Source organism: Schistocerca nitens, chromosome 2, assembly GCF_023898315.1.
Source record: "Schistocerca nitens isolate TAMUIC-IGC-003100 chromosome 2, iqSchNite1.1, whole genome shotgun sequence".
Taxonomy (NCBI): Eukaryota; Metazoa; Arthropoda; class Insecta; order Orthoptera; family Acrididae; genus Schistocerca; species Schistocerca nitens.
In genome coordinates, this window is record NC_064615.1 from 402,237,418 (window position 1) to 402,263,923 (window position 26,506).

Below are 26,506 nucleotides of genomic sequence, written 5' to 3' on the forward strand. Positions count from 1 at the left end.
TGCCAGACCGAGACTCGAACTCGGGACCTTTGCCTTTCGCGGGCAAGTGACTACCAACTGAGCTACCCAAGCATGACTCACGACCTGTCCTCACAGCTTCAGTTCTGCCAGTACCTCGTCTCCTACCTTCCAAACTTCACAGAAGCTCTTCTGTGAACCTTGCAGAACTAGCACTCCTGGAAGAAAGGATATTGCGGAAATATGGCTTAGCCACAGCCTAGGTGATATTTCAAGAATGAGGTTTTCACTCTGCAGTGGAGTGTGCACTGATATGAAACTTCCTGACAGACTAAAACTGCGAGTCGTACTTGGGTAGCTCGGTTGGTAGAGCACTTGCCCGCAAGGGGCAAAGGTCCCATATTCGAGTCTCGGTCTGGCACACAGTTTTAGTTGTCAGGAAGTTTAATATCAGCGCACACTCCACTGCAGAGTGAAAATCTCATTCTAGTTTAATCTTGTCATCACATTCTCTTTGAGTGCCATGGAGGGGCTGTAATATAGTCCTAGATTTCTCGCTTAATACTGGTTCTTGAAATTTCATAAATAGGCTTTTGTGCGATAGTTGACTCCCTGCCGCCGTTGGATAAGCAGCTGCAGCAGCAAGTCTTATACCCCTAGCTTACTTATTTGTTACATAGTTTAATTCTTAATTTCTTTGCGTGTTTTTGGTTACTTGCATTGTTTAATTCATAAATTTCGTGCGTATTATAGTATTTGAGAGTTGTAGCATCGCGCTTTAGTGTTTACTTAATAGATTCTTACTTAAATTGCGTGTGAGTTTCGTATGGGAGGTGTAATTTTGAGTTTTAGTTACTGTAATCATAAATTCAGGCAGATCGTTAGGCATTTGTACAGGTTAGTTAATACATTCTTTGCGTGTTTCCCTTGCGTTATCTAGGCACGGACTCGTGTTTCAGTAACTGTTGTTCAACATCGATTAGAATGGACAGGGACTGTGATTGGTGTGTTCGGATGAGGGCTGAGTTGGCATCCCTTCGCTCACAGCTGCAAGCGGCACTGACTTCGGTCGCGCAGCTTGAGGCTGTTGCCAATGGGCACCACTGTGGGGAGCCGGACTTGGGTATCACAGGGATGTCAACTTCGTCCCGCCTGTCCCCAGATCGGTCTGCCGCTGTGGTTGACCCGGTTGCTGCCAGCAGTGGGGCTGAGCCCTCACCTGTGGTTGATTGGGAGGTCGTTCCAAGGCATGGCAGGCAGCGAAAGACGTCCCCGGAGGCTGATCAGAAAGCCTCCCCGGTGCGTCTGACAAACAGGTTTCAGGCACTGTCTCTGGCTGAGCCAGATGCAGCTGCCTGCCCTGTTTCAGAGAATGATTCTCAGCCTTCAAGATCTGGGCAATCACAGAGGGTGGGCTTATTGGTAGTTGGGAGCTCCAATGTTAGGCGTGTAATGGGGCCCCTTAGGGGCATGGCGGCTAAGGAGGAGAAGAAATCCAGTGTGCATTCCGGGTGGAGTCATTCCTGATGTGGAAAGGGTCCTTCCAGATGCCATGAAGAGCACAGGGTGCAGCCAGCTGCAGGTGGTGGCACATGTCGGCACTAATGACGTGTGTCGCTTTGGATCTGAGGAAATTCTCTCTGGATTCCAGCGGCTATCTGATTTGGTGAAGGCTGCCAGTCTTGCTTACGAGATGAAGGCAGAGCTCACCATTTGCAGCATCGTTGACAGAACCGACTGCGGACCTTTGGTGCAGAGCCGGGTGGAGGGTCTGAATCAGAGACTCAGGCGGTTTTGCGACCGTGTTGGCTGCAGATTCCTTGACTTGCGCCATAGGGTGGTGGGGTTTCGGGTTCCGCTGAATAGGTCAGGAGTTCACTACACTCAGCTGGCGGCTACACGAGTAGCGGAGGCTGTGTGGCGTGGACTGGGCGGTTTTTTAGGTTAGAAGGCCTCGGGAAAGTACGGGGTGGGCTGCAACCTCAAAGGGTGCATGGCAAATACAGGATGTGCTTGGATCAAGGAACAGTCGGAATTGTAGTTATAAATTGTTGTAGTTGTGCTGGGAAAGTCCCTGAGCTTCAAATGCTAATAGAAAGCACAGAAGCTGAAATCGTTATAGGTACAGAAAGCTGGCTAAAGCCTGAAATAAGTTCTGCAGAAATTTTTACGAAGTCTCAGACGGTGTTCAGGAAAGATAGATTAGGCAGAATTGGTGGTGGAGTGTTTGTGTCTGTCAGTAGTGGTTTGTCTTGTAGTGAAGTCGAAGTAGATACTCCATGCAAATTGGTATGGGTGGAGGTTATACTTAACAGCCGAACTAAGTTAATAATTGGCTCCTTCTACCGACCCCCAGACTCCGATTATATAGTTACTGAACAGTTCAGAGAAAATTTGAGTCTCGTAACAAATAAATACCCCACTCATACGGTTATAGTTGGTGGGGACTTCAACCTTCCCTCGATATGTTGGCAGAAATACTTGTTCAAAACCGGTGGTAGGCAGAAAACATCTTCCGAGATTGTCCTAAATGCTTTCTCCGAAAATTATTTCGAGCAGTTAGTCCACGAACCAATGTGAATTGTAAATGATTGCGAAAACACACTTGACCTCTTAGCCACAAACAATCCAGAGCTGATAGAGAGCATCATGACTGATACAGGGATTAGTGATCACAAGGTCGTTGTAGCTAGGCTCAATACAGTTTCTTCCAAATCCACCAGAAACAAACGCAAAATAATTTTATTTAAAAAAGCGGATAAAGTGTCACTAGAAGCCTTCCTAAGAGACAATCTCCATTCCTTTCGAACTGACTATGCAAATGTAGACGAGATGTGGCTCAAATTCAAAGATATAGTAGCGACACCAATTGAGAGATTCATACCTCATAAATTGGTAAGAGATGGAACTGATCCCCCGTGGTACACAAAACAGGTCCGAACTCTGTTGCAGAGGCAACGGAAAAAGCATGCGAAGTTCAGAAGAACGCGAAATTCCGATGATTGGCTAAAATTTACAGACGCGCGAAATTTGGCACAGACATCAGTGCGAGATGCCTTTAATAGGTTCCACAACGAAATAATTTGGTAGAAAATCCGAAGAAATTCTGGTTGTATGTAAAGTACACAAGCGGCAAGACGCAGTCAATACCTTTGCTGCGCAGTGCCGATGGTACTGTTACCGACGACTGTGCCGCTAAAGCAGAGTTATTGAACGCAGTTTTCCGAAATTCCTTCACCAGGGCAGATGAATGGAATATTCCAGAATTTGAAACACGAACAGCTGCTAACATGAGTTTCTTAGAAGTAGATACCTTACGGGTTGTGAAGCAACTCAAATCGCTTGATACGGGCAAGTCTTCAGGTCCAGATTGTATACCGATTAGGTTCCTTTCAGATTACACTGATACAATAGCTCCCCACTTAGCACTCATATACAACCACTCGCTCACCAGTAGATCTGTACCTACAGACTGGAAAATTGCGCAGGTCGCACCAGTGTTTAAGAAGGGTAGTAGGAGTAATCAATCTAACTACAGACCTATATCATTGACGTCGGTTTGCAGTAGGGTTTTGGAGCATATACTGTATTCAAACATTATGAATCACCTCGAAGGGAACGATCTATTGATATGTAATCAGCATGGTTTCAGAAAACATCGTTCTTGTGCAACGCAGCTAGCTCTTTATTCGCACGAAGTAATGGCCGCTATCGACAGGGGATCTCAAGTTGATTCCGTATTTCTAGATTTCCGGAAAGCTTTTGACACTGTTCCTCACAAGCGACTTCTAATCAAGCTGCGGGCCAGTTGTGCGACTGGATTTGTGATTTCCTGTCAGGAAGGTCGCAGTTCTTAGTAATAGACGGCAAATCATCGAGTAAAACTGAAGTGATATCAGGTGTTCCCCAGGGAAGCATCCTGGGACCTCTGCTGTTCCTGATCTATATAAATGACCTGGGTGACAATCTGAGCAGTTCTCTTAGGTTGTTCGCAGATGATGCTGTAATTTACCATCTAGTAAGGTCATCCGAAGACCAGTATCAGTTGCAAAGCGATTTAGAAAAGATTGCTGTATGGTGTGGCAGGTGGCAGTTGATGCTAAACAACGAAAAGTGTGAGGTGATCCACATGAGTTCCAAAAGAAATCCGTTGGAATTCGATTACTCGATAAATAGTACAATTCTCAAGGCTGTCAATTCAACTAAGTACCTGGGTGTTAAAATTACGAACAACTTCAGTTGGAAAGACCACATAGATAATATTGTGGGGAAGGCGAGCCAAATGTTGCGTTTCATTGGTAGGACACTTAGAAGCTGCAACAAGTCCACTAAAGAGGCAGCTTACACTACACTCGTTTGTCCTCTGTTAGAATATTGCTGCGCGGTATGGGATCCTTACCAGGTGGGATTGACAGAGGACATCGAAAGGGTGCAAAAAAGGGCAGCTCGTTTTGTATTATCACGTAGTAGGGGAGAGAGTGTGGCAGATATGATACGCAAACTGGGATGGAAGTCATTACAGCAAAGACGTGTTTCGTCACGGCGAGATCTATTTACGAAATTTCGGTCACCAACTTTCTCTTCCGAATGCGAAAATATTTTGTTGAGCCCAACCTACATAGGTAGGAATGATCATCTAAATAAAATAATAGAAATCAGAGCTCGAACAGAAAGGTTTAGGTGTTCGTTTTCCCCGCGCGCTGTTCGGGAGTGGAATGGTAGAGAGATAGTATGGTTGTGGTTCGATGAACCCTCTGCCAAGCACCTAAATGTGAATTGCAGAGTAGTCGTGTAGATTTAGACATCTATCTCCATTTTTCAATGATTCTGTGGCATTCTCCCTTGTTTCAAACAAATCTGTGACCATTCATGCTATATGTGTGTTTAATAACTCCTGTTAGTCCTTTTGGGTCTGTCACACTTTAATAGTCTACCATGGGATGCCTGGCGGACTTGTTCAAGGTCCAGTGAGCTTGCCAGTCTGGGGATGGCTTTTAGGCAGTTTTCCATCTGCCTCGGTGAATGTGGGCTGGTTCCCCTTGTTCCGCTGCAGCTACACTATGTCGGCGATTGCTGCGCAAACAAGTTCTCCACATACGCGTACACCACCATTACTCTACCATGCAAACATAGGGGCTACACTCGTCTGATGTGAGACGTTCCCTGGAGGGGTCCACCAGGGCAAAACCACACAATAACCCTGGGTTCGGTGTGGGGCGGCGGAGGGGTGAAGTGGACTGTGGTAGTCGTTGTGGACCACTGCGGCTGCGGCAGGGACGGAGCCTTTCCGTTGTTTCTAGGTTCTTAGTTAACATACAATACATACAATGGGATGCCTGATGGTTTTGTGAGCAATCTCCTTTGTATACTAACTGAATTTTCCCAGCAGCCTACCAGTGAACTGAAACCTGCCATCTGCTTTAGCCATGCTTGAAGTTATTTGATCATATTACATAATATTACCACAAATTGTTACATCTAGGTACTTCAATGGTTTAACTGACTTCAGTTCTGACTGACTGATATAGTAGTCATAGAATACCATATAGATTTACATTTTGTGAAGTGCGTAGTTGTAGCATTTAAAGCAAGTTGCCAATCTTTGTGCCGCTATGAAATGTTACCCAAATCTTATTGGATATTTGTACAGCCAGTTTGAGATAGTATTTTGTTATGGAATATATCCAAACCAAGTGCAACAGTGGTCTTTACCTGACCATCTTCAGTTTGAAAACAATTTCCTTGTAGAATAAAACTAGTCTGTGGTAAATTTAGCTCAGGATTCAAAACAGTTGCAATCAGAAGCAAATATTTGGATCAGATACACAGCTTGTTGTGCTCAATACGCTGTGCAGATTTCAAAGCTGTGTAACTCACCACTCTCTGCTTACACCTCCCCAAGCCGTCAAACAGTGCAGGGTGGAAGGTGCCCTGTAGACTGCTAGTCATTTCCTTTCCTTTTCTGCTGGTAAATAGAGCGAGGGGAAAATGACTATCTATATTCCTCTGTAGGAGCCCTAATTTCTTGTATCATATCTTCATAGTTCTTACACAAAATGTATGTTGGTGGTATTAGAATCATTCTGCAGTCAGCTTCAAATGGTGGTTCTCTAAATTTCCTCACTGGTGTTCCTTAACAAGAATGTCACCTACCTTCCAGGGATTCCCATTTGAGTTCCTGAAGTACCTCCATAATACTTCTGTGTTGTTTGAACATAACGGCAACAAATCTAGCAGCCTGCCTCTGAATTGCTTTGATGTCTTCCTTTAATCCGACCTTGTGTGGATCCCAATACTCAAACAGTACTCAAGAATAGGTCACACTAGTGTTTTAAATGCTGGCTCCATTACAGATGAAACACACTTTCCTAAAATTCTCCCAATAGATGGAAGCTGACTATTTGCCTTCCGTACTACAATCCTCACGTGCTCGTTCAATTTCATATTGCTTTGCAGCGTTATGCTCAGATACTTAAACGACGTGACTGTGTCAAGCATGACACTACTAATACTGTATCTATACATTATGGGTTTGTTTTTTCTACTTATCTGCATTAATTTAAATTTTTGTACATTTAGAGCTCGCTGCCTTTCATCACACCAACAAGAAATTTTGTCTTGAGTCATTTTGTATCCTCCTGCAGTCTCTCAATTTCAACACCTTCCCGTACACCAAAAATCATTAGCAACCACTGATTGCTACCCATCCTGTCCACCAGATCATTTATATATATAGAAAATAATAGCTATCCTACCATACATCCCTCGGGCACTTCCGGTGATACCCCTGTCTCTAATGAATACTCATGAAGTACATGAGGTCAAAGTTGGGGAAAAATCAGTCTCAACAATTTTTCAGCCACTTTGTAACAGCAGCAGCTTTAATCTGTTGATTGTCATTTAGTAGTTCCACAGAGAAGTTACTTGTTCCCAGTTCTACATAACTGCAACAGTTATTTGTTAGTATTCTAGAAGTTATTGATATGTAAGCATCCTGTCATACTGCTCAAATTTAATGCAAAAAATTTTTATGGCACATTTCCATATTAGTAACTTCTAGAATAATCCAAATCATTGCTGCAAACCAGTAGAACTGGTTGCAGATAACATCTGTATGAAACTACTGAAGGGTTTTCAATATACTTTGTTAAAAAATTATTGCAGTCACAAAGTGCTTAAAAATTTTGCAATATGTTTTTTTTTCCAAATTTGGTCACATGTAGCATGAAAATGGTGAATGACTCAGACAGTAAATTTGAACACTGTGAAGAATACAGGAAGTTGTGAATCTAATCCATCCACCTTGCCAGCATAACTGAGAGCATACAGACAATCTTTCTTCAGATCTGAAGAACACTCACCACCTCCTCGTGTGCCCCACTTCTGCACATTCTATAGAATAAGAATGCCTCCTAAAGCTAGCAAAGTTCTCTGTCTTCATTATGTGCAGGTCAATAATTTATCACTTACGTTACTACTTGTTTCAGTTTTAAGCTATCTTAAATTTGGACATTCGTAAAGAGGTCAGGCCTCTTTGTTAAAAATGTTAGCACTAATTTATTTCCAACATGAGCTGTATTCCAAATTATCTGTCCTGAGTAGTTTCCAAAGAAGGCTTGTAGTATTGTCTCACGAGAGTTCTTGCCAAGCCTCCACTTATAAAATGTTAACTATTTCAATCAATTTTTGTATGATGAAAGTCTCCTGTAATGATGATAGTGTGATTGGGGGGACACCTAATAGTGAGCTGAGGCTACATCTGGTGCTTAATTTGATGGTCTGTAGTAATACCCAATTGTAGTTTATGCTCACCCTTAATACTGAGCACTGCTGAAATAATCTCTCCTGCAGCTTCAATTTCTGTCTCAGTGGACCCAAATTTCTTGTCTGCCGCGACAAATATCCAACCTCTTATTTCCTATTAGCCTATCTTTATTATATACATTTAGATTTATTACCCTAAAATTCTCATTGATGTCAGTTTCAGTTTTTATTTAGCTTTCTGTGCATAATATTATGTGACCTCCACTGTTTTTTTAGGAGTGATTCAAACTGTGGGATTTTAGTGTGAATGCATCAGCAGTTTATAACTTGGATTTTAATAGTGCTATCTGTGGTATTTTGTAAATTACATCATGGTCACTTTTTAACTGTAAAATTAATTTTGCTGTCAAAAGATAACATGAAGTCATTTACAAAATTTTACACACCTATGAACCCCAGGAACAAGAAATTAATCATCTGTGAGAGGCATTTCTTTGGGTCATGTACTAAAACTTCGGGGTCCCATCTGGAGTTAATTGAGGTGTCCCACACACTCTGCTCTACTGCGCTGAATAAATCTGAAAATTAAAACTTTGTGATAGACCAGGATTCCTATTCAAATCCAAGTCTCGTTTTAGGCAGCGTAATAGCAATAATACGATCTGTGCCATCCTCACAGGCAGACTTAGCTTCAGCTTGGCATGTACTCTGCAAAGAGTAAAGATAGGTCTCTCAGCAACAACCATGAGCTCCATGAGGAATCATGGAGCTACTAGTTTGATAGCCTCTTGTGAGGAGAGCCTCCACATAACAAAGGAGAGAAGCTTTTGGGAAAGTTGAAGCTTTGAATGAGTCTATCACCTACATTTTTTGGTTTAAAATTATATGGTTTACATTGAAACAAGTGACTACTTTTTTGCAGATGCATGGTTGATGGATGCCCTTTAAGATCGGTTAATTATGTCAAATTTTGGGGTGACTTTCATTGTTATGAATACTCATGGTAAAATACTTAAAATGAGATAAGTAGTAAACCAAAGTAATCAGGACATGTTTTTGTGTTTATTTACAAATGGCCTTTTCAAGTTATGCATTAGAGCTTCACCTTTTGGCCTTGAAAATATGTGATAGTATTTGGTAGTAACATATTGCACTAGATGGTGGCTTAGGGGACACAGTGTCACCTGCTCATTCCATTGTGATGTTTCCTTTAGGAAAAATTTGTTCAGAACAAAAATGACCTCTCAGTTTGGATTATACTTATAATCACTGTTATCAGTATGCAGTCTACCACACCTATTCTGTTTGTTGATTATTTCACAATTTCATATATCTCCTAAAGCTTTTCAGCATTAAAATAGTGTGTGTGTTGCAATACGATATCATTTGAATGACTGAACAAGAGACTGGAAACATTTGTCCAGAAGAAACAGTTTGGTGTCTCTTTTAATTACTTGTCACAGTCATTTTACCAGTCCAGTTTGACTTGATTGGCACAGTTCACCAGTTTAAAAATCCATGTTTTCGTAAGGCTTAGGATAAGAGCATTGGCAGACTAATAGCTCGGTACAAACGTAAATCATGTCTTCATTTGACATAATTTTCTTATTTTATTTTTACATGCCATCCAAATTACTGGAAAGATGGGTGGACTGATGACTGTAATAATGATGGTATATCCACTTTGATACTCAAAATGATGGTAGTCCTGTCAGTAAAAATCAAGAGGTTGAATGGGGTAAAAAATACCTATATTCACAAATTTTTGTACAGTGTAGGTGGGAGTGTCCTGAACAACATACAAACAATCCTGACTAGTGAGATGTGAGCATAGGGGTAGGCAGACATTTAAAGATCACTTTCACGTTTTTCTTGAACACACCAAAAACCATGGATTCTAGTGAGAATGATTCCAAAAACAAAACTCAGCTTCATTATATTTCCTGCAAAAAAAGTCCTATTCTCTCTCTCCTCTCTTCTTCTTCTTCTTCTTCTTCTTCTTCTTCTCTCTCTCTCTCTCTTTCTTTTTTTGCTAGTAGTTTCCATGTGGTAGGGATGGAAAAACCACAGTTATTGAAAAGCATGTTGTAACAGTTTAAAATTGATGTTTGTCATTAAATGCAGTAGGCTAAGAACAAAAATTAAATGTGTGTGCCACATCTGAATTCAGGAGAATCAGATTAATGGATAGACTGCCTTCTGGGGGTGTGGCGGGTTGGACAGAGGGGGCACGGGGAGAGGGCGAATGAGACGCATGAGAGAAGGCAGGTTGCCAGATTGTGACCTTGAACTTCCCTCCTTTCTAGGTCTGCAAGCAGGAGAACAAGCTGGAGATTCCCCACTCTCTCTTTGCCTCTGCAGGTATTTTACAAACTTATACTGACCCTTCTGCAGATTTCCTTATGAATCACTAGCAACACAGAAAACAATGGAAATTCCAGGTTGGGATATGAAAAGGATATATTCCTACTCACTGTAAAGATGACACATTGAATTGCAAGATAGAGGCAACGAAAAGACTGTTACACATTGAGCTTTCGGCCAAAGCCTTCTTCAGAAAGGAAAGGAAGTACACAGATTAACACAAGCAAGCACTCGACTGCTATCTCCACCTGCATTGTGGTTGGAGATAGTGGTTATATGTGCACATGGTGTGCTTGGTTGTGTGAATGTGTATGTGTTTCCTTTCCTTTCTGAAGAAGGCTTACGCCGTAAGCTTAGTGTGTAACAGTGCCTCTCTGCAACTCAACTTGTCATTTGTACATTGAGTAGTAAGCAGCACTTTCCACAATATTGTTAACAATACAGTGAATACAGATATGAGTTGCTAATAATGCAGATGTAAGAAAATCATATGGACAGATTCTATATAATTCTGCTCATTGTTCTACACTGTTAAAGGGGAAATTGATTCTTAATCATCCTGTATGGCAGCCGTAGCATTCTTTCCTGGGAAAAGCAACTTCCCTCACCACAAGTGCTGCTCACTGTTCAGTTCATATACCTAAAAAGAAGGGAAGTTCATGCACACAATCTAGCTACCTGCCTTCTCTCATGCATCTACACTCACCCTCCACCTCCTCCAGTCCATCAGACTTGTAGAACACACTTTGTCCCTTAATATGGTTCTCCTGCACTTATATGTGATACACACATTTAATTTTTGTTCTGAAACCACTTCACTGAACATTAAACATCAATTTTTTCCTGTCAAAACATTATTTTTAAATATCTGCGAGGAAAGTGAATAGGACCTTTTCTGGAGGAATTTTAATGCAGTTTAATATTGTACTGGAAAAAGTGTTCACTAGAAGCTGCAGGTTTTGAGATATTCGAGAAAAACATTAAGACAAGTGATCTATAAAGATAACAGCTCACTAAATACTAGAGATGTTGATTTGAAGACAGGCACATAAACAAGACTGAAAACGTGCTGGTTTTCAGAGGAATCCTTTTTCAAGCTAGGGTGTGACACATAGGCACAGGCACTGGTATTTTTGTGTAGTGCACAGTAAAATGATGTGGAGGAGTGGATTGGAAGGGGTGATGGAACAGCCCCATGCTCAGGTTCAGTCGTGCTGGACATGTCTGATACCTACTCCCCTTCTCCTGACACGTCCAAGTTCAGTCATGCTGCACTCGTCAAAGACCTACTCTCATTCTCCCGATTTCTACAGTGCAAAAACATTTTTGCTACCAATCCCTTCGACAAAAGCCAAACTAATCCCACCATTGAGCTTTGCCTCTTCCAGTTCGCACCACTGTCCAACAGTGAGTCTCCTCCTCCCCCAGTAAACCATCCTCTTGTACGTTCCAGGAATTCTTGACTTCCACTTTGGCTTTACCATCCTTCCCCAGGAACACAATCCTTTCAATGGAAGAAAAAACAGCCATCCACTACCTTAAGACATAAAGTGATTTAATTGTCCTCCCTGCAGACAAAGGCTCCACCACTGTTGTCATGAATCATAGCAATTAACTGAGTGAACATCTCTGTAAACTGTCTGAGTCCTGCACCTACAATTTCTGGTGTAATGATCTTATCCCAAAAGTCCAACATAAACTCCAATCCTTGTGCAAATCCTAGGGTCTATCCCAGAATCTCTCCCCTGAATCCATCTCCCACCTCACCCCCAATGACCCTCGCACATCCACCTTCCAAAAATCCATAAACTCAACAATCATGAATGCTCTATTGAATGCTAGTTACTCTACCCCCACTGAAAGAATCTCCGTTGTTGGTGACCAAAATCTCCATCCAATCCCCAGCAGCCTATCCTCTCATACTTCAGATACAAAGCACTTCATAACTGTTGATACCACATCTCTGTACAACAACGTCTCTCATGCCCATGGTCTTGTCACTGTCAAACACTCTCTCTCTCAATGTCCTTAAAACTCTGAACCCATTATCTTGTTTCTTATACATCTAATTACATCCTTACACAACTGCTTCTCCTTTGAGCAGAAGATATGGACACTCACTTGGCACCCTCCTATTCCAACATGTTTGTGGTTCATCCAGATAACGCTTCCTAGCTTTTTAAAACATCAAACCCCTTGTCTGGTTCAGGTTCATTGATGAGAACTGGGCCCAAGGCCAAGACCCTCTATCCACAGCCTCTACAGCCCCCCAACACCTCCCCCATTCACTTCACTTTGTCATCCTCAGATCGATGTGTCACCTTCCTGTATGTTGACTCCTACATCTATGATGGCTCTATCTATACCTCAGTCCATATAAAGCTCACTAACTATTAACAGTACCTGCATTTTGACAGCTGTCCATCCCTTCCACACCAGAAGTTCACTTCCATAGAGTCTGGCCACATATGGATGGTGCATCTGCTGTGATCAGAATTTCCTTGCCCAGCATTCTAATGGTCTCACTAAGGCCTTCACAGACAGGCACTATCCACCACACCTGGTGCACAGACTGATGCTACTCACATTCCTAGCCCCTTGTCACAGGGATTACTCTGTGGAAGACCCAGGTGCAAGACCTGCTGGATTAACCTTTCCAGCACATCCTACTCTTGTCCTGTCACGGGCATATCCTATCCAGTCAGAGGCATGGCCTCCTGTGAAAGCACCCATGTCATATATCATCTCTGTGCAGTTTCTGCACAGCTTTCTTTGTGGGTGTGACCACTGATAAGCTGTACATCCGAATGAATGGTCACTGCTAAACTGGGGCCAAGAGCAGAGTTGACCACCCAGTGGTGGAACATGTTGCTGAGCACAAGCTGTTCAATTCCAATGGCTGTGCCATCCAGGTTGTCCCCCAAACACCAGTTTTTCTGAGGTATGCAGATGGGAGTCCTCCTTGCAACACTTTCTCCGTTCCCATAGTACTCCTGCCTCAACCTCTACTAGCCCCTTGCCCCCACCCACACCTCCACCCTGTCCCAGAACTCTTTAACCTCACTCAGACTGACCCACACCCTCTTCCTTACAGTCTTCTCCTTCTGTTCCTTCACCCTCTCCTCATCCACTCCTTCGTGTCTTCTTCATTATGTGCTGATGAACTCACCTGGCACCAGCATCTGTGTGTCGTATTCCTTCCTGTACACACACACACACACACACACACACACACACACTCTCTCTCTCTCTCTCTCTCTCTCTCTCTCTCTCTCTCTCTCTCTCATTCGTATTGTGTACACCTGCTGCCTCTCCCTCTCATATTCCTTTCCCATACATCTACTGCATCTTTACAAGCTGTTAACCACCCTTCCCCAACCTACCATCTTGCTGCCTACCTATGTTCTCCCCTCTCTCTACTTGATACAACCTCTTATGACACTACCGTCCGCTACTGCTATACCATAACCTCAAAGATGGAGGCAGTTTGTAAAATGGAACTATTCTGTTAAAGTAATTATGGTATAAAGCAACAGAGTAGTGTTACCCTCTGAGAGGAATTTTGTTATGTTGACCGTGATATACCTAACGGAGGTGGCTTATCGGAAGTGAAAGTCAGAAATACGTAAATATTTAAACAAAAGCGCTGGCAGGTCGTAGGCACACAAACAAACACAAACACACACACACAAAATTCAAGCTTTCGCAACAAACTGTTGCCTCATCAGGAAAGAGGGAAGGAGAGGGAAAGACGAAAGGATGTGTGGAATGTTTCCCTCTATTATATAAATATTTAAACAGCTAGATATAAATATTTAAACAGTTATAAATAATATTTAACCTATCCACACTGTTCAAAGGATAAAGAAAACTGTCACCAGCCTAATTAGGCAAGAGAATGATTAGCATTCGTGTTCAAGAAAATAGTTATTAGTAACTTTAACAGACAAACACAACCTATACTTTACCACACACAAGTGCAATGAACTCTGACACCTGCATATGTTAACGTTAAGGTTGGAACTAACAGCTAGAGCAGCACAAACTATTTGCAAAAATATAACATATAACGAAACACACTATTACTTTCAGGGCTTATTCAAACTGAATGGTCTTTATAACATTACTATTAATATTCACTGCAGAATCATTAACTGGACATAGGTTCAGTATTATTGTTCAAACATTTTCCTAGCTGACATAAAATTATAAATGTAGTTCACTGCAAAATTATGAACTGGTCACAGGTTAAGTATCTTTCAACTAAATACTATTCTTTTTAGAATGAAAGTTAAATGGAATTCACCAACAGATTACTTCTCACTGTTTTTTTGAACAAAGAAATTATTGTTTTCATAAATAGTGGTCTTTCTATTAATTGTTATTTATCATGAGCATAAAGGATAACCTGTGGATCTTATTACACCATTAATATGCATATTCAATACCCAAAAGTAACAAGTGCTTAGCAAGCACGAGTATATAACTTTCCACAACTGCAGTTTTCCACATTTACTACAGTGAGACACAAAATTAACATATTTGTAAGATACTGGCTCACCTTTTGTGATTTACAGCAGGCAGCAATGTGATCATTTACAAAGCAAAACTTTATAAGCCTCAGTCTTGAGAACTTTTGATTTTGAAGTTAATAAGCAGTTTTAATAGGAAAATTATTTTCAGCAAGCATCATTTACTTTAACTCACTCTTGGCACATTAACTTTAACTTTCTTTTTACTATGTTCAAGAGGCATTAATTAGCAAAACACTGGGCTTTAATGTTCTTTTAGTATGGACACTCGGTAATCACTTTAGTGCAAACGGAGAGGAACCTGAGAGGTGTTATGATAAAGGGAAAAAAATCAAGGTAGGTACATAAATTCAGTTATAAATTACCTTATATTTGAGCACACTAACACATCCAATAAGCTGATCCTTCACTGTACATTATAATATAGTGTTCCGTTACAGTGATTGCGCAATGTGGTGGCGATTACATGTTAGTAGGTGGATTTGTAGGTATAATTGCTGGACTCTGTCATTTCTTGGTGGCGATGATAGATAACAATTTCAGAAAATTTCCAGCTCTTCATCCATCCATCCGAGGCATTAGAAAGTGTCAGGAAAAGCCTCTCTCGGAACCAGCACAAAACACAACATTCACTTGAGCAGTTGATAGTTTAGTAGCTCATCCCCGACTGACTCTTGGTTCCACCTTTTCTACCTAGGCCAACCACAATTTGCACGCGCTACACAGTTCCGTTCCCAAGGGGAACCAGAACACCTTTTACATATGATATAACTAAGAACCCTAAGTGAAGGTCAGCAGTTTACAGAACAACAAACAAACATTTTAAATAAAACAGCACCTTTGCACATATTAACATTTCTATAAAAATTATTTAAATAAAATTACAATTATATACAGTAAGTTTTGTCTCCCTCCAATTGGGACAAAGAATTTAAATGACAGATACACTACATTGCATAGAATCAAATCATGACATCAAAGTTTTAACAAAGAAACACATTTACAGAAGCTCAACAATGTAACATTAAATAAAACAAAAGGCAAAATAAATCAGTAGAGCATTAGAGCTATGGTGTTACACTCTCATCCCAGTCAATGTGCAAAACTGCAATTCTGCCATTATGTATTCTGTCGGCACAAGTTTTGTGTATGTGCATTTCTATTACTCAGTGCCTCTGTCATTTGGCAAGCTGTTACCTTTGCTCCTATATATTTACATTGTGTTAGAACTTTCCATTGACATATTTATATCACCACGTGGCTCCCTTCTGTGCTAAATATCGTGTCACTTGTTGTTTGTTACTGTTTCACATCACGCATCACCTTTATACCTCTTTCGTTGCCCATCTGTATCTTTCCCTACATTTTCCTTTTCACCTTTTTAAGACCTCTAAGTGTGCATCACATTTGCACAGACAGATTATAGTATGTAGACAGGAGATTTGAACAGTTGTGCAATGTACTCAAACCTATAAGTTGGAGGTTTGAGAAAATTGGCTCAAATCTACACAGACAAATCATTGGCTGTGAACAGGAGATCACCACAAATCTTGTGCACAAAATGTGTTTTGAGTCAGCTGTTTGTTCAGTGTAGCTTTGCATACACAGTCAGTTCTAAAATGATCGATGTGCTTCAGTGCCGTAGGGAGTTCATTGCTGAATTCATTGAAATTCTTTTTTATAGTTACGGACTGCAGCAAAATTACTAGTTCTGTGCCAGCTAGAAATCTGTGTTATTACGTTGACCTGTATAAAAAAACTGCTAACATAAATTTGAATCAGTACTGCCGTATGGCATAATCTTTCGTGGCAGTGGCAGTAAAAGGAAAAAAGTTTTTATTCTACAGAAAAGTGTCGTCAGAAGTTGATAAAGGTTGTCTCGCAGCAGTGTCTTCATGGTCATAGGTATTCTTATACTTGTGTGTTGTTACATTTCCCCCTAACTGAATATGTGGATCATGAAAAGAGGGAACTAGGGGTAATACATACACTTCACTATCACTGTATTGAAAGTAAAATTTTCCATATAGATTATGAATCTCTAACGTGTGAAAAAGTTTATTACAGGTTGCTGGTAGACTTGAGGCATGGGACTGAAAATCCACGGATACTCAGAATCAAAGTAAAAGATGTGCCATTGACCACTCCCATAATTTTTTAGAATATATGGAGTTCCAAACACATTTAAAAGAGTGAAAATATTATGTGTAACATCTTGCAATTAATGCATGATTTAATTGAGATGATGTAACTTACCAAACGAAAGTGTGGGTATGTTGATAGACACACACACACACACACACATACACACACACACACACACACACACACAAAAATCAAGCTTTCGCAACCCACAGTTGCTTCATCAGGAAAGAGAGAAGGAGAGGGAAAGACGAAAGGATGTGGGTTTGGAAAGACTTACCTTACGGGGAAAAAAGGACAGCGCGCGCGCGCACACACACACACACACACACACACACACACACACACACACACAGAAGCAGACATATGTAAAGGCAAAGAGTTTGGACAGAGATGTCAGTAGAGGCGGAAGTACAGAGGCAAAGATGTTGTTGAATGACAGGTGAGGTACGAGCGGCGGCAACTTGAATTTAACGGAGGTTGAGGCCTGGTGGGTAATGGGAAGAGAGGATATATTGAAGGGCAAGTTCCCATCTCCAGAGTTCTGATAGGTTGGTGTTAGTGGGAAGTATCCAGATAACCCAGACGGTGTAACACTGTGCCAAGATGTGCTGGCCATGCACCAAGGGATGTTTAGCCACAGGGTGATCCTCATTACCAACAAACACTGTCTGCCTGTGTTCATTCATCCGAATGGACAGTTTGTTGCTGGTCATTCCCACATAGAAAGCTTCACAGTGTAGGCAGGTCAGCTGATAAATCACGTGGGTGCTTTCAAACGTGGCTCTGCCTTTGATCATGTACACCTTCCGAGTTACAGGACTGGAGTAGGTGGTGATGGGAGAGTGCATGGGACAGGTTTTTACACCGGGGGCGGTTACAAGGGTAGGAGCCAGAGTATATATATGTGTGTGTGTTTGTGTTTGTTTGTGTGTCTGTCGACCTGCCAGCACTTTCATTTGGTAAGTCACATCATCTTTGTTTTTAGATATATTTTTCCCACGTGGAATGTTTCCCTATATATAGGGAAACATTCCACATGGGAAAAATATATCTTTCGTGTGTTTGTTTGTGTGTCTATCGACCTGCCAGCAAATTCAAGCTTTCGCAACAAACTGTTGCTTCATCGGGAAGGAGGAAAGGAGAGGGAAAGATGAAAGGATGTGGGTTTTAAGGGAGAGGGTAATGAGTCATTCCAATCCCGGGAGCGGAAAGACTTACCTTTGGGGAAAAAAGGACAGGTATACACTTGCGCGCACACACACACATATCCATCTGCACATCCACAGACACAAGCAGACATTTGTAGAGGCAAAGAGTTTGGGCAGAGATGTCAGTCGAGGCGGAAGTAGAGGCAAAGATGTTGTTGAAAGACAGGTGAGGTATGAGCGGCAACACCCTAATTCAGTAGTTAACCTTTCCTCCAAACCTCTCTCCCAATCCGAAACCTCTGTCCTATCCAAAGGCCTCACCTTCAGCCCCACTCCCAAATTCAACCAAACAGCCCTTGTCAAAGATTTACTGTCCTACACCCGTACTCTCTGCTGGAAATATCACTTTGCCACGAAGAAAAATGATCCTAATCCTACTCCTAATGGTCCAACTCCCCAAGACACTATCCAAATTGAACCCTGCCTGGAACAGTTCCGTCCTCCGTCACAGTGGGACCCACCCCCTCTTCCTCAAAATCAACCTTTCCAAACCTTCCAGGGATTTCTGACTTCCAGCCTTGCATCTCAATCCTTCTTAAAAAACCTCAATCCTACTCCCAACATCACCACTGCTGAAGCCCAGGCTATCCGTGATCTGAAGGCTGACTGATCCATCATCATTCTTCCGGCGGACAAGGGTTCCACGACCGTGGTACTTGATCGTCGGGAGTATGTGGCTGAGGGACTGCGTCAGCTTTCAGACAACACTACATACAAAGCTTGCCAAGGTAATCCCATTCCTGATGTCCAGGCGGAGCTTCAAGGAATCCTCAGAACCTTAGGCCCCCTACAAAACCTTTCACCTGACTCCATCATCCTCCTGACCCCACCAACACCCTGCACCCCTACCTTCTACCTTCTTTCCAAAATTCACAAACCCAATCATCCCGGCCGTCCCATTGTAGCTGGCTACCAAGCCCGCACAGAACGTATCTCTGCCTACGTAGATCAAAACCTTCAACCCATTACATGCAGTCTCCCATCCTTCATCAAAGACACCAACCACTTTCTCAAACGCCTGGAATCCCTACCCGGAAACCATCCTTGTAACCATTGATGCCACTTCCTTGTACACAAATATTCCGCACGTCCAGGGCCTCGCTGCGATGGAGCACTTCCTTTCACGCCGATCACCTGCCACGCTACCTAAAACCTCTTTCCTCATTACCTTAGCCAGCTTCATCCTGACCCACAACGTCTTCACTTTCGAAGGCCAGACATACCAACAATTAAAGGGAACAGCCATGGGTACCAGGATGGCCCCCTCGTACGCCAACCTATTCATGGGTCGCTTAGAGGAAGCCTTCTTGGTTACCCAGGCCTGCCAACCCAAAGTTTGGTACAGATTTATTGATGACATCTTCATGATCTGGACTCACAGTGAAGAAGAACTCCAGAATTTACTCTCCAACCTCAACTCCTTTGGTTCCATCAGATTCACCTGGTCCTACTCCAAATCCCATGCCACTTTCCTTGACGTTGACCTCCACCTGTCCAATGGCCAGCTTCACACGTCCGTCCACATCAAACCCACCAACGAGCAACAGTACCTCCATTATGACAGCTGCCACCCATTCCACATCAAACGGTCCCTTCCCTACAGCCTAGGTCTTCGTGGCAAACGAATCTGCTCCAGTCCGGAATCCCTGAACCATTACACCAACAACCTGAAAACAGCTTTCGCATCCCGCAACTAACCTCCCGACCTGGTACAGAAGCAAATAACCAGAGCCACTTCCTCATCTCCTCAAACCCAGAACCTCCCACAGAAGAACCCCAAAAGTGCCCCACTTGTGACAGGATACTTTCCGGGACTGGATCAGACTCTGAATGTGGTTCTCCAGCAGGGATACGACTTCCTCAAATCCTGCCCTGAAATGAGATCCATCCTTCATGAAATCCTCCCCACTCCACCAAGAGTGTCTTTCCGCCGTCCACCTAACCTTCGTAACCTGTTAGTTCATCCCTATGAAATCCCCAAACCACCTTCCCTACCCTCTGGCTCCTACCCTTGCAACCGCCCCTGGTGTAAAACCTGTCCCATGCACCCTCCCACCACCACCTACTCCAGTCCTGTAACCCGGAAGGTGTACACGATCAAAGGCAGAGCCACGTGTGAAAGCACCCACGTGATTTACCAGCTGACCTGCCTACACTGTGAAGCTTTCTATGTGGGAATGACCAGCAACAAACTGTCCATTCGCATGAATGGACACAGGCAGACAGTGTTTGTTGGTAATGAGGATCACCCTGTGGCTAAACATGCCTTGGTGCACGGCCAGCACATCTTGGCACAGTGTTACACCGTCCGGGTTATCTGGATACTTCCCACTACCACCAACCTGCCAGAACTCCGGAGATGGGAACTTGCCCTTCAGTATATCCTCTCTTCTCGTTATCCGCCAGGCCTGAATCTCCGCTAATTTCAATTTGCCGCCGCTCATACCTCACCTGTCTTTCAACAACATCTTTGCCTCTACTTCTGCCTCGACTGACATCTCTGCCCAAACTCTTTGCCTTTACAAATGTCTGCTTGTGTCTGTGTATGTGCGGATGGATATGTGTGTGTGTGCGCGAGTGTATACCTGTCCTTTTTTCCCCCAAGGTAAGTCTTTCCGCTCCCAGGATTGAAATGACTCCTTACCCTCTCCCTTAAAACCCACATCCTTTCATCTTTCCCTCTCCTTTCCTCTTCCCCGATGAAGCAACAGTGTGTTGCGAAAGCTTGAATTTCGTGCGTATGTTTGTTCGTTTGTTTGTGTGTCTGTCGACCTGCCAGCACTTTCGTTTGGTAACTAACATCATATTTGTTTTTAGATATATTTTTCCCACGTGGAATGTTTCCCTCGATGTGACTTACCGAACGAAAGCGCTGGCAGGTCGATAGACACACAAACACACACACAAAATTCTAGCTTTCGCAACAAACGGTTGCTTCGTCAGGAAAGAGGGAAGGAGAGGGAAAGATGAAAGGAAGTGGGTTTTAAGGGAGAGGGTAAGGAGTCATTCCAATCCCGGGAGCGGAAAGACCTACCTTAGGGGGAAAAAAGGACGGGTATACACTCGCGCACACACACACATATCCATCCACACATATACAGACACAAGCAGACATATTTAAAGACAAAGAGTTTGGGCAGAGATATATATATAACACGTATACACTCGCATACACACACACATCCATCCGCACATACACAGACACATCAAATGTCTGCTTGTGTCTGTGTATGTGCGGATGGATATGTGTGTATATGCGAGTGTATACGTGTCCTTTTTTCCCCCTAAGGTAAGTCTTTCCGCTCCCGGGATTGGAATGACTGCTTACCCTCTCCCTTAAAATCCTCATCCTTTTGTTTTTCCCTCCCGTTCCCTCTTTCCTGATGAAGCAACCGTTGGTTGCGAAAGCTTGAATTTTGTGTGTATGTTTGTGTTTGTTTGTGTGTCTATCAACCTGCTAGTGCTTTCGTTTGGTAAGTCACATCATATTTGTTTTTAGATATATTTTTCCCACGTGGAATGTTTCCCTATTTCATTCAATGCTTGTTTGGACTTCGCTGTCGAAAATTGTAAATCCTTGTAACTTCTTCCTAACACCAGGAAACGCAGTGTTGCTACCAGCCATTCTTGGAGTGAAATGATGAGTAGTAAGTGTATTAAACTATGTTTCCATGTCACTTCATAAATAATTTCACCAAATCATTGGGTACAATTGCCAGTAGCAGCTCTCACGTTTTGTACAGATTCTGGGTCACAGTATTATGTTAAACTATTATTAAGTATAAATGTAACAGTCATGTTATCTATTAATGACTGCTTCATTCTGAACTGGAAACATGCACAGAGTGATTTCCATGACACTGTTTGCTAGAATTACGGTTAAGAATGTAATCCTCAAATTATTTGGTGTATCAAAATCAGCACCCATGCAAATTTATGGCTATCAATAGTTTTACCTATTTTATCCTTTCAGGTTTTAGTGTGGAAGACTAACTTTGACAAAGAAGAAGTCCTCCGAGAAAATCTGAAGCATTCTTCTCATTCATCAATAAAAGAATCATCAACAGCATTCAATGATCCAATAAAATTTTCTGCAGTTGATGCCCGGAAGAGTGTTCGTCAAAATGTGGGGCCAGACGTTCCTGTAAGTATAGGCCATACAACAACAGATTGTTTAAGTGTGAGTCCTACTTTTCACTTCTTAAGAAATAATTTCAGTTTTAAAAACTGATACTTTAATAGCTTTCATTTGTAAAGCTCATGTGTGAGTAACTTTCTATAACAGCACTCTAAAACTTGTACTGCGTGTTATTGGATTTTCAGAAGCAATTCATTTGAAAGTTAAGGTGGCAGAATGTCCAGATTAACCAGCTTCATTAAGTATCTCTCTGTTGGACAACTTAATTAGGTTTTTTTATTTTTTCCATTGTTATTAATTAGGGAATGACCAGATGAAAAAGATTTGTTTTAGAAAAAAATGGCAGATATTCACTTACTTTGAACATAAAACAATGTAAGTATCTGCCCATAAAAAATTAATAAAAATAACATCTCTTGTAATACACATATGCATGTGGTTAAGAAAAGCTTTGAGCTTATGTAGATTTGGGGGGGGGGGGGGGGATATGCCAATGTATAATTACGGTTTATATGCATTTTTGGCAACATTGTCAATGGGTGTTACCTACAGCAATCTCTTCTTTTGCCTCCTTCCCCCCCCCCCCCCCCCCCCCCCCCCCCTCATCATGTTTGAGTGACCGGTGTGTGAGGGTAAATCAGAAAGCCTTTGCCCCCTCTTTTTCTCTTTCTTCTTCTTATTTTTTATAGCCAAATTACAGATGTAAATGTGAAGTCAACACATCCAGTCCCAGCACTGGACCTTTCTTGGTTCATGCTGATATTATCTGGCAGTTGTGCTTCACATGTCCACGACATTAGAGCAACGAAGTGTGATTCGTTTTTTATGAAGCAAGAGATGAACGCCCATCGAGATCTACAAGGAAAAGCAACCCATATATGGAGAAAACTGTCTTGCTTTGAGAACTGTGGGGTGATGGTGTTGTGAGTTCAACAAAGACCATGAAGTCTTGCATGACAATGAGTAGTCGGAGAGGCCATATTTGTCGCTGACTGATGACAACATTTCTTGCATGGATGCAGTAGTGAAAGAATACCGGTGTGTGCACATCATGGCCATTTCCTGGGAGCTTGGCATATCGTATGGTAGTGCTTAAGTCATTGTTCATAGGTCCTTAGGGTATCAGAAGGGTTCATGCTGGTGGGGATGTAAGTAGTTGGATGACATGATGAAAGGCAAGTGAATGATGCCTTCATTGAATTGTCTGAAATGGTACTCCAAGGAGGGTGTATGTTTCCTGGACCATATTGTTACTTGCAGTGAAATGTGGATACTGCATTTCAAGCTGGAATCCAAACAGCAGCGCATGGTGTACAAACATCCAGGTGTGCCTGTGACACAAAAAACGTTCAGCACCACCTTTTGGGAAAAGGATGTTAAAACCTTTCTGGGATAGCTGTTGACCCTGCTGGATTCTGTTTGATGACAGTGAGAGACCACATGTGGCAATCGGAACTACCGAAAAGCTCTGGGCATTTCACTGGGGGATTCTGGACCACCCATCATACAGTCCAGACCTTGCCTTCTAGTGATTTAAACGTTTTCAGACTGCTGAAGAAGCTCCTGGCAGGACAGTGATTCACAAGTAATAATGAAGCCAAGACAGCAGTCCAACTGTGGTTCCATAGTCAGCCGGACAAATTCTACTGCAGTGGCACCTCAAATTTAGTGCTGCAATGAGACAAATGTGTGAACCAATATGGGGACTATGTGGAAAAACAGTGGAAGGCATATAGAATAGGATGTGTATTAATCATTCCAGTATCTACCTTACTTTGCCTAATAAAAATAGGGCAAAGACTTTTTGATTTGCCCTCGTATTTGTCTATGTAAGAAGCTGTTATTACAAAAAAGAACTGAAAATGTGTTACTCAGCAAAGTAAACTGAAGATCTGGCGAGGATGGCAGCACCATCATGTTTTAAGCCTCAGAAACAGGGAGGTGGGGTAGTAATAATATGTAATCCAGTACTCTTACAAGGGAGCACTGTTAAATGATACTTCTCTGTGTGTGCCACCAAATCCATTGCCCATTTACAATATGATGAGGAATAGGATGTACAGTATATTCATCTTAACCTGTGCTACTCATGACCTTAGCAGACAGTAACCGTCCACGGTGATGTTGATGTCAATGTCACTGTATCTTATCAATTTGTAGACTGCCATTTCAGATGCGGTTACCAATGATGACAGTTTTGTTGCCCATCGATCATCTTTCCTCCAGAAATAGCAAACACATTTTAGCGCGATATGTGGCTTTTCTCCAGTCTTTTGGTGACACATTAAGAGTGATGACAATGAATCTGAAGGATGCATAAAATCAACAATAGCATTCTGTTAGATTTAAAAATAAAACACTGCACCAGTTACCTTTTTTCCTCAGGCATAGCATGTTGCGTTTTAGGAATTTATTCCCATTATCAAATTCAGCTATTTACATTGGCATTTTATGTGATGTCTGCACGTACGTTGTTCTGCCTCTAATGCCCTGTTGTTGTTGTTTTTGTGTTTTTTAGGTACTATGCCTACTTCGTTGTCAAGAAATTCACATACACGCAAGCCGTCACTCATACTGCTTGTGTACATGAAACAAACTTTGAGAGTGATGCTTTGCATGTATGTGATATTCGGGGAGGAGGCACAGAACCTTAAAACCATAAAAACATAACTGCAGGGTAAGAGAGGCAAAACAACATATATGCAGATATCACATAAAAAACCATTGTAAATATCAAACAATGGAAACTCCACCGGGAATATCAACAATGTAGTGAAAGATAGATTGCTACTTACTGTAAAGAAGACATGTGAAGTTGCCGACAGGCATGATTAAAAGACACTCACATGTAGCTTTTGGCCACAGTCTTCATCAGTAAACACACACACACACACTAACACACACAAGCACAAAGCAAGCACACCTCACTGATACACGACCATCATCAACTCCAGTATCCCGGGTCAGAATGCAACATCACGTAGGATGCAAGCAGCCATCTGTAGCAGGTGGGGAAGAGGAAGGAACAGTAGTGTACGGGTGAGGAGAGAGACAAACATTGTCTGGTGGAGTGTACAGGGACTAGACCCCAACAGGTGCAACGTCAGGAGGTTGTGGAGCAGGGAGGTAGGGAAAAAAGGAACAAAAAAGGAGAAGAGTGGGGAAAGACAGGTGGATGCATTTGCAGAGAGCTGCAAATAAACAGGGTCGTAGACGAGAATGTGGAGGGGATGGTAGGACATCGGGGATGGAACTGTTGGGTGGAGGGTGTGGGGACAGTATGTTACCACAGGTTGAGGCCAGGATAATGCAACATATTCTCTGCTCCCTTAATTATCCTGGCCTAAACCTATGGTAACATACTATCCCCACACCTTCCATCCAACAGTTCCATCCCCGACATCCTGTCATCTCCTCCCCATTCTCGTCTCCCACTCTGTTTATTTGCAGCCCTCTGCCAAGGCATCTGCCCATCTTTACTCTCTCCTCTCCTTTTCCCCCCACCTCCCTCCCTGCCCCACAACCTCCTGAAGCTGTGCGTGTTGGAGTCTGGTCCCTGCACACTCCTCCCTCCCCACCTGCACGCTACTATCTCTTTCGCTTCCCCACCCCTTCCAGATTGCTGCTTGCATACCACTTGATGTTGCATTATGGCCCAAGTTACCACAGGTTGAGGCCAGGATAATGCAACACATTCTCCACTCCCGTAATTATCCTGGCCTAAACCTATGGTAACATAATGTCCCCCACACCTTCCATGATTGAAAGACACACAGTAATTACATGATGAAGGCTGGGGCCGAAAACTACATGTGTGTGTCTTTTAATTGGCCCTGTCTGCAACTTGACGTGTCTCCTTTACAGTAAGCAGCCACCTATCCCCCAGTGATGGAATTGACATTTTTGAAACCAAAAGTACAGTGATGTAGGTTAAGAAGATCCCAAGTATGACACCCTGCAGCCATTCAGCCTAGTGTGTCATTGTTTACAAGAAATTAGCCCAAAAAATGGAATTTTGCATGATAGTAACATTAAAAAAGTCGCATTACACCAGGGCTTAACAACTGGCCGGTTTTGAGGGCGAGTACTCGCGTCTGCTCAGGCACGTGCTCGCGAGCAGGTGCAAGGTCGCGGAGTAGGGAGGGAGGGGAAATGCGCGCGCACGTTTGAATGTGATCTCGCGTTCTTAGCAGATTTAACTAGCCATCTGAATGCTTTGAACATTTCACTACAAGGTAAAGATCTGCTAATTACTCATTTCATAGATCGAATACGAGCTTTTAAAATGAAATTGACACTTTGGGTGAGTCAGCTGGAAACAGGAAACCTAGCTCATTTTCCTACATTATCGTCCATGCAAGATGTTCACAAAGACTGTGAACATTATTCACATAGTT

The 26,506-nt window shown here is 42.5% G+C and overlaps 1 protein-coding gene across 1 annotated transcript in view; it reads left to right on the forward strand.

The window, feature by feature from the left end:
- The window catches only part of LOC126236254 (POC1 centriolar protein homolog A-like), a 119,235-nt gene that overhangs the window by 85,835 nt on the left and 6,894 nt on the right, over positions 1-26,506 (forward strand). Inside the window, exon 5 of the mRNA XM_049945405.1 lies at positions 21,945-22,115. Within this exon, the coding sequence (XP_049801362.1) occupies positions 21,945-22,115 (171 nt within the window). The remainder of the gene's footprint in view (positions 1-21,944; positions 22,116-26,506) is intronic.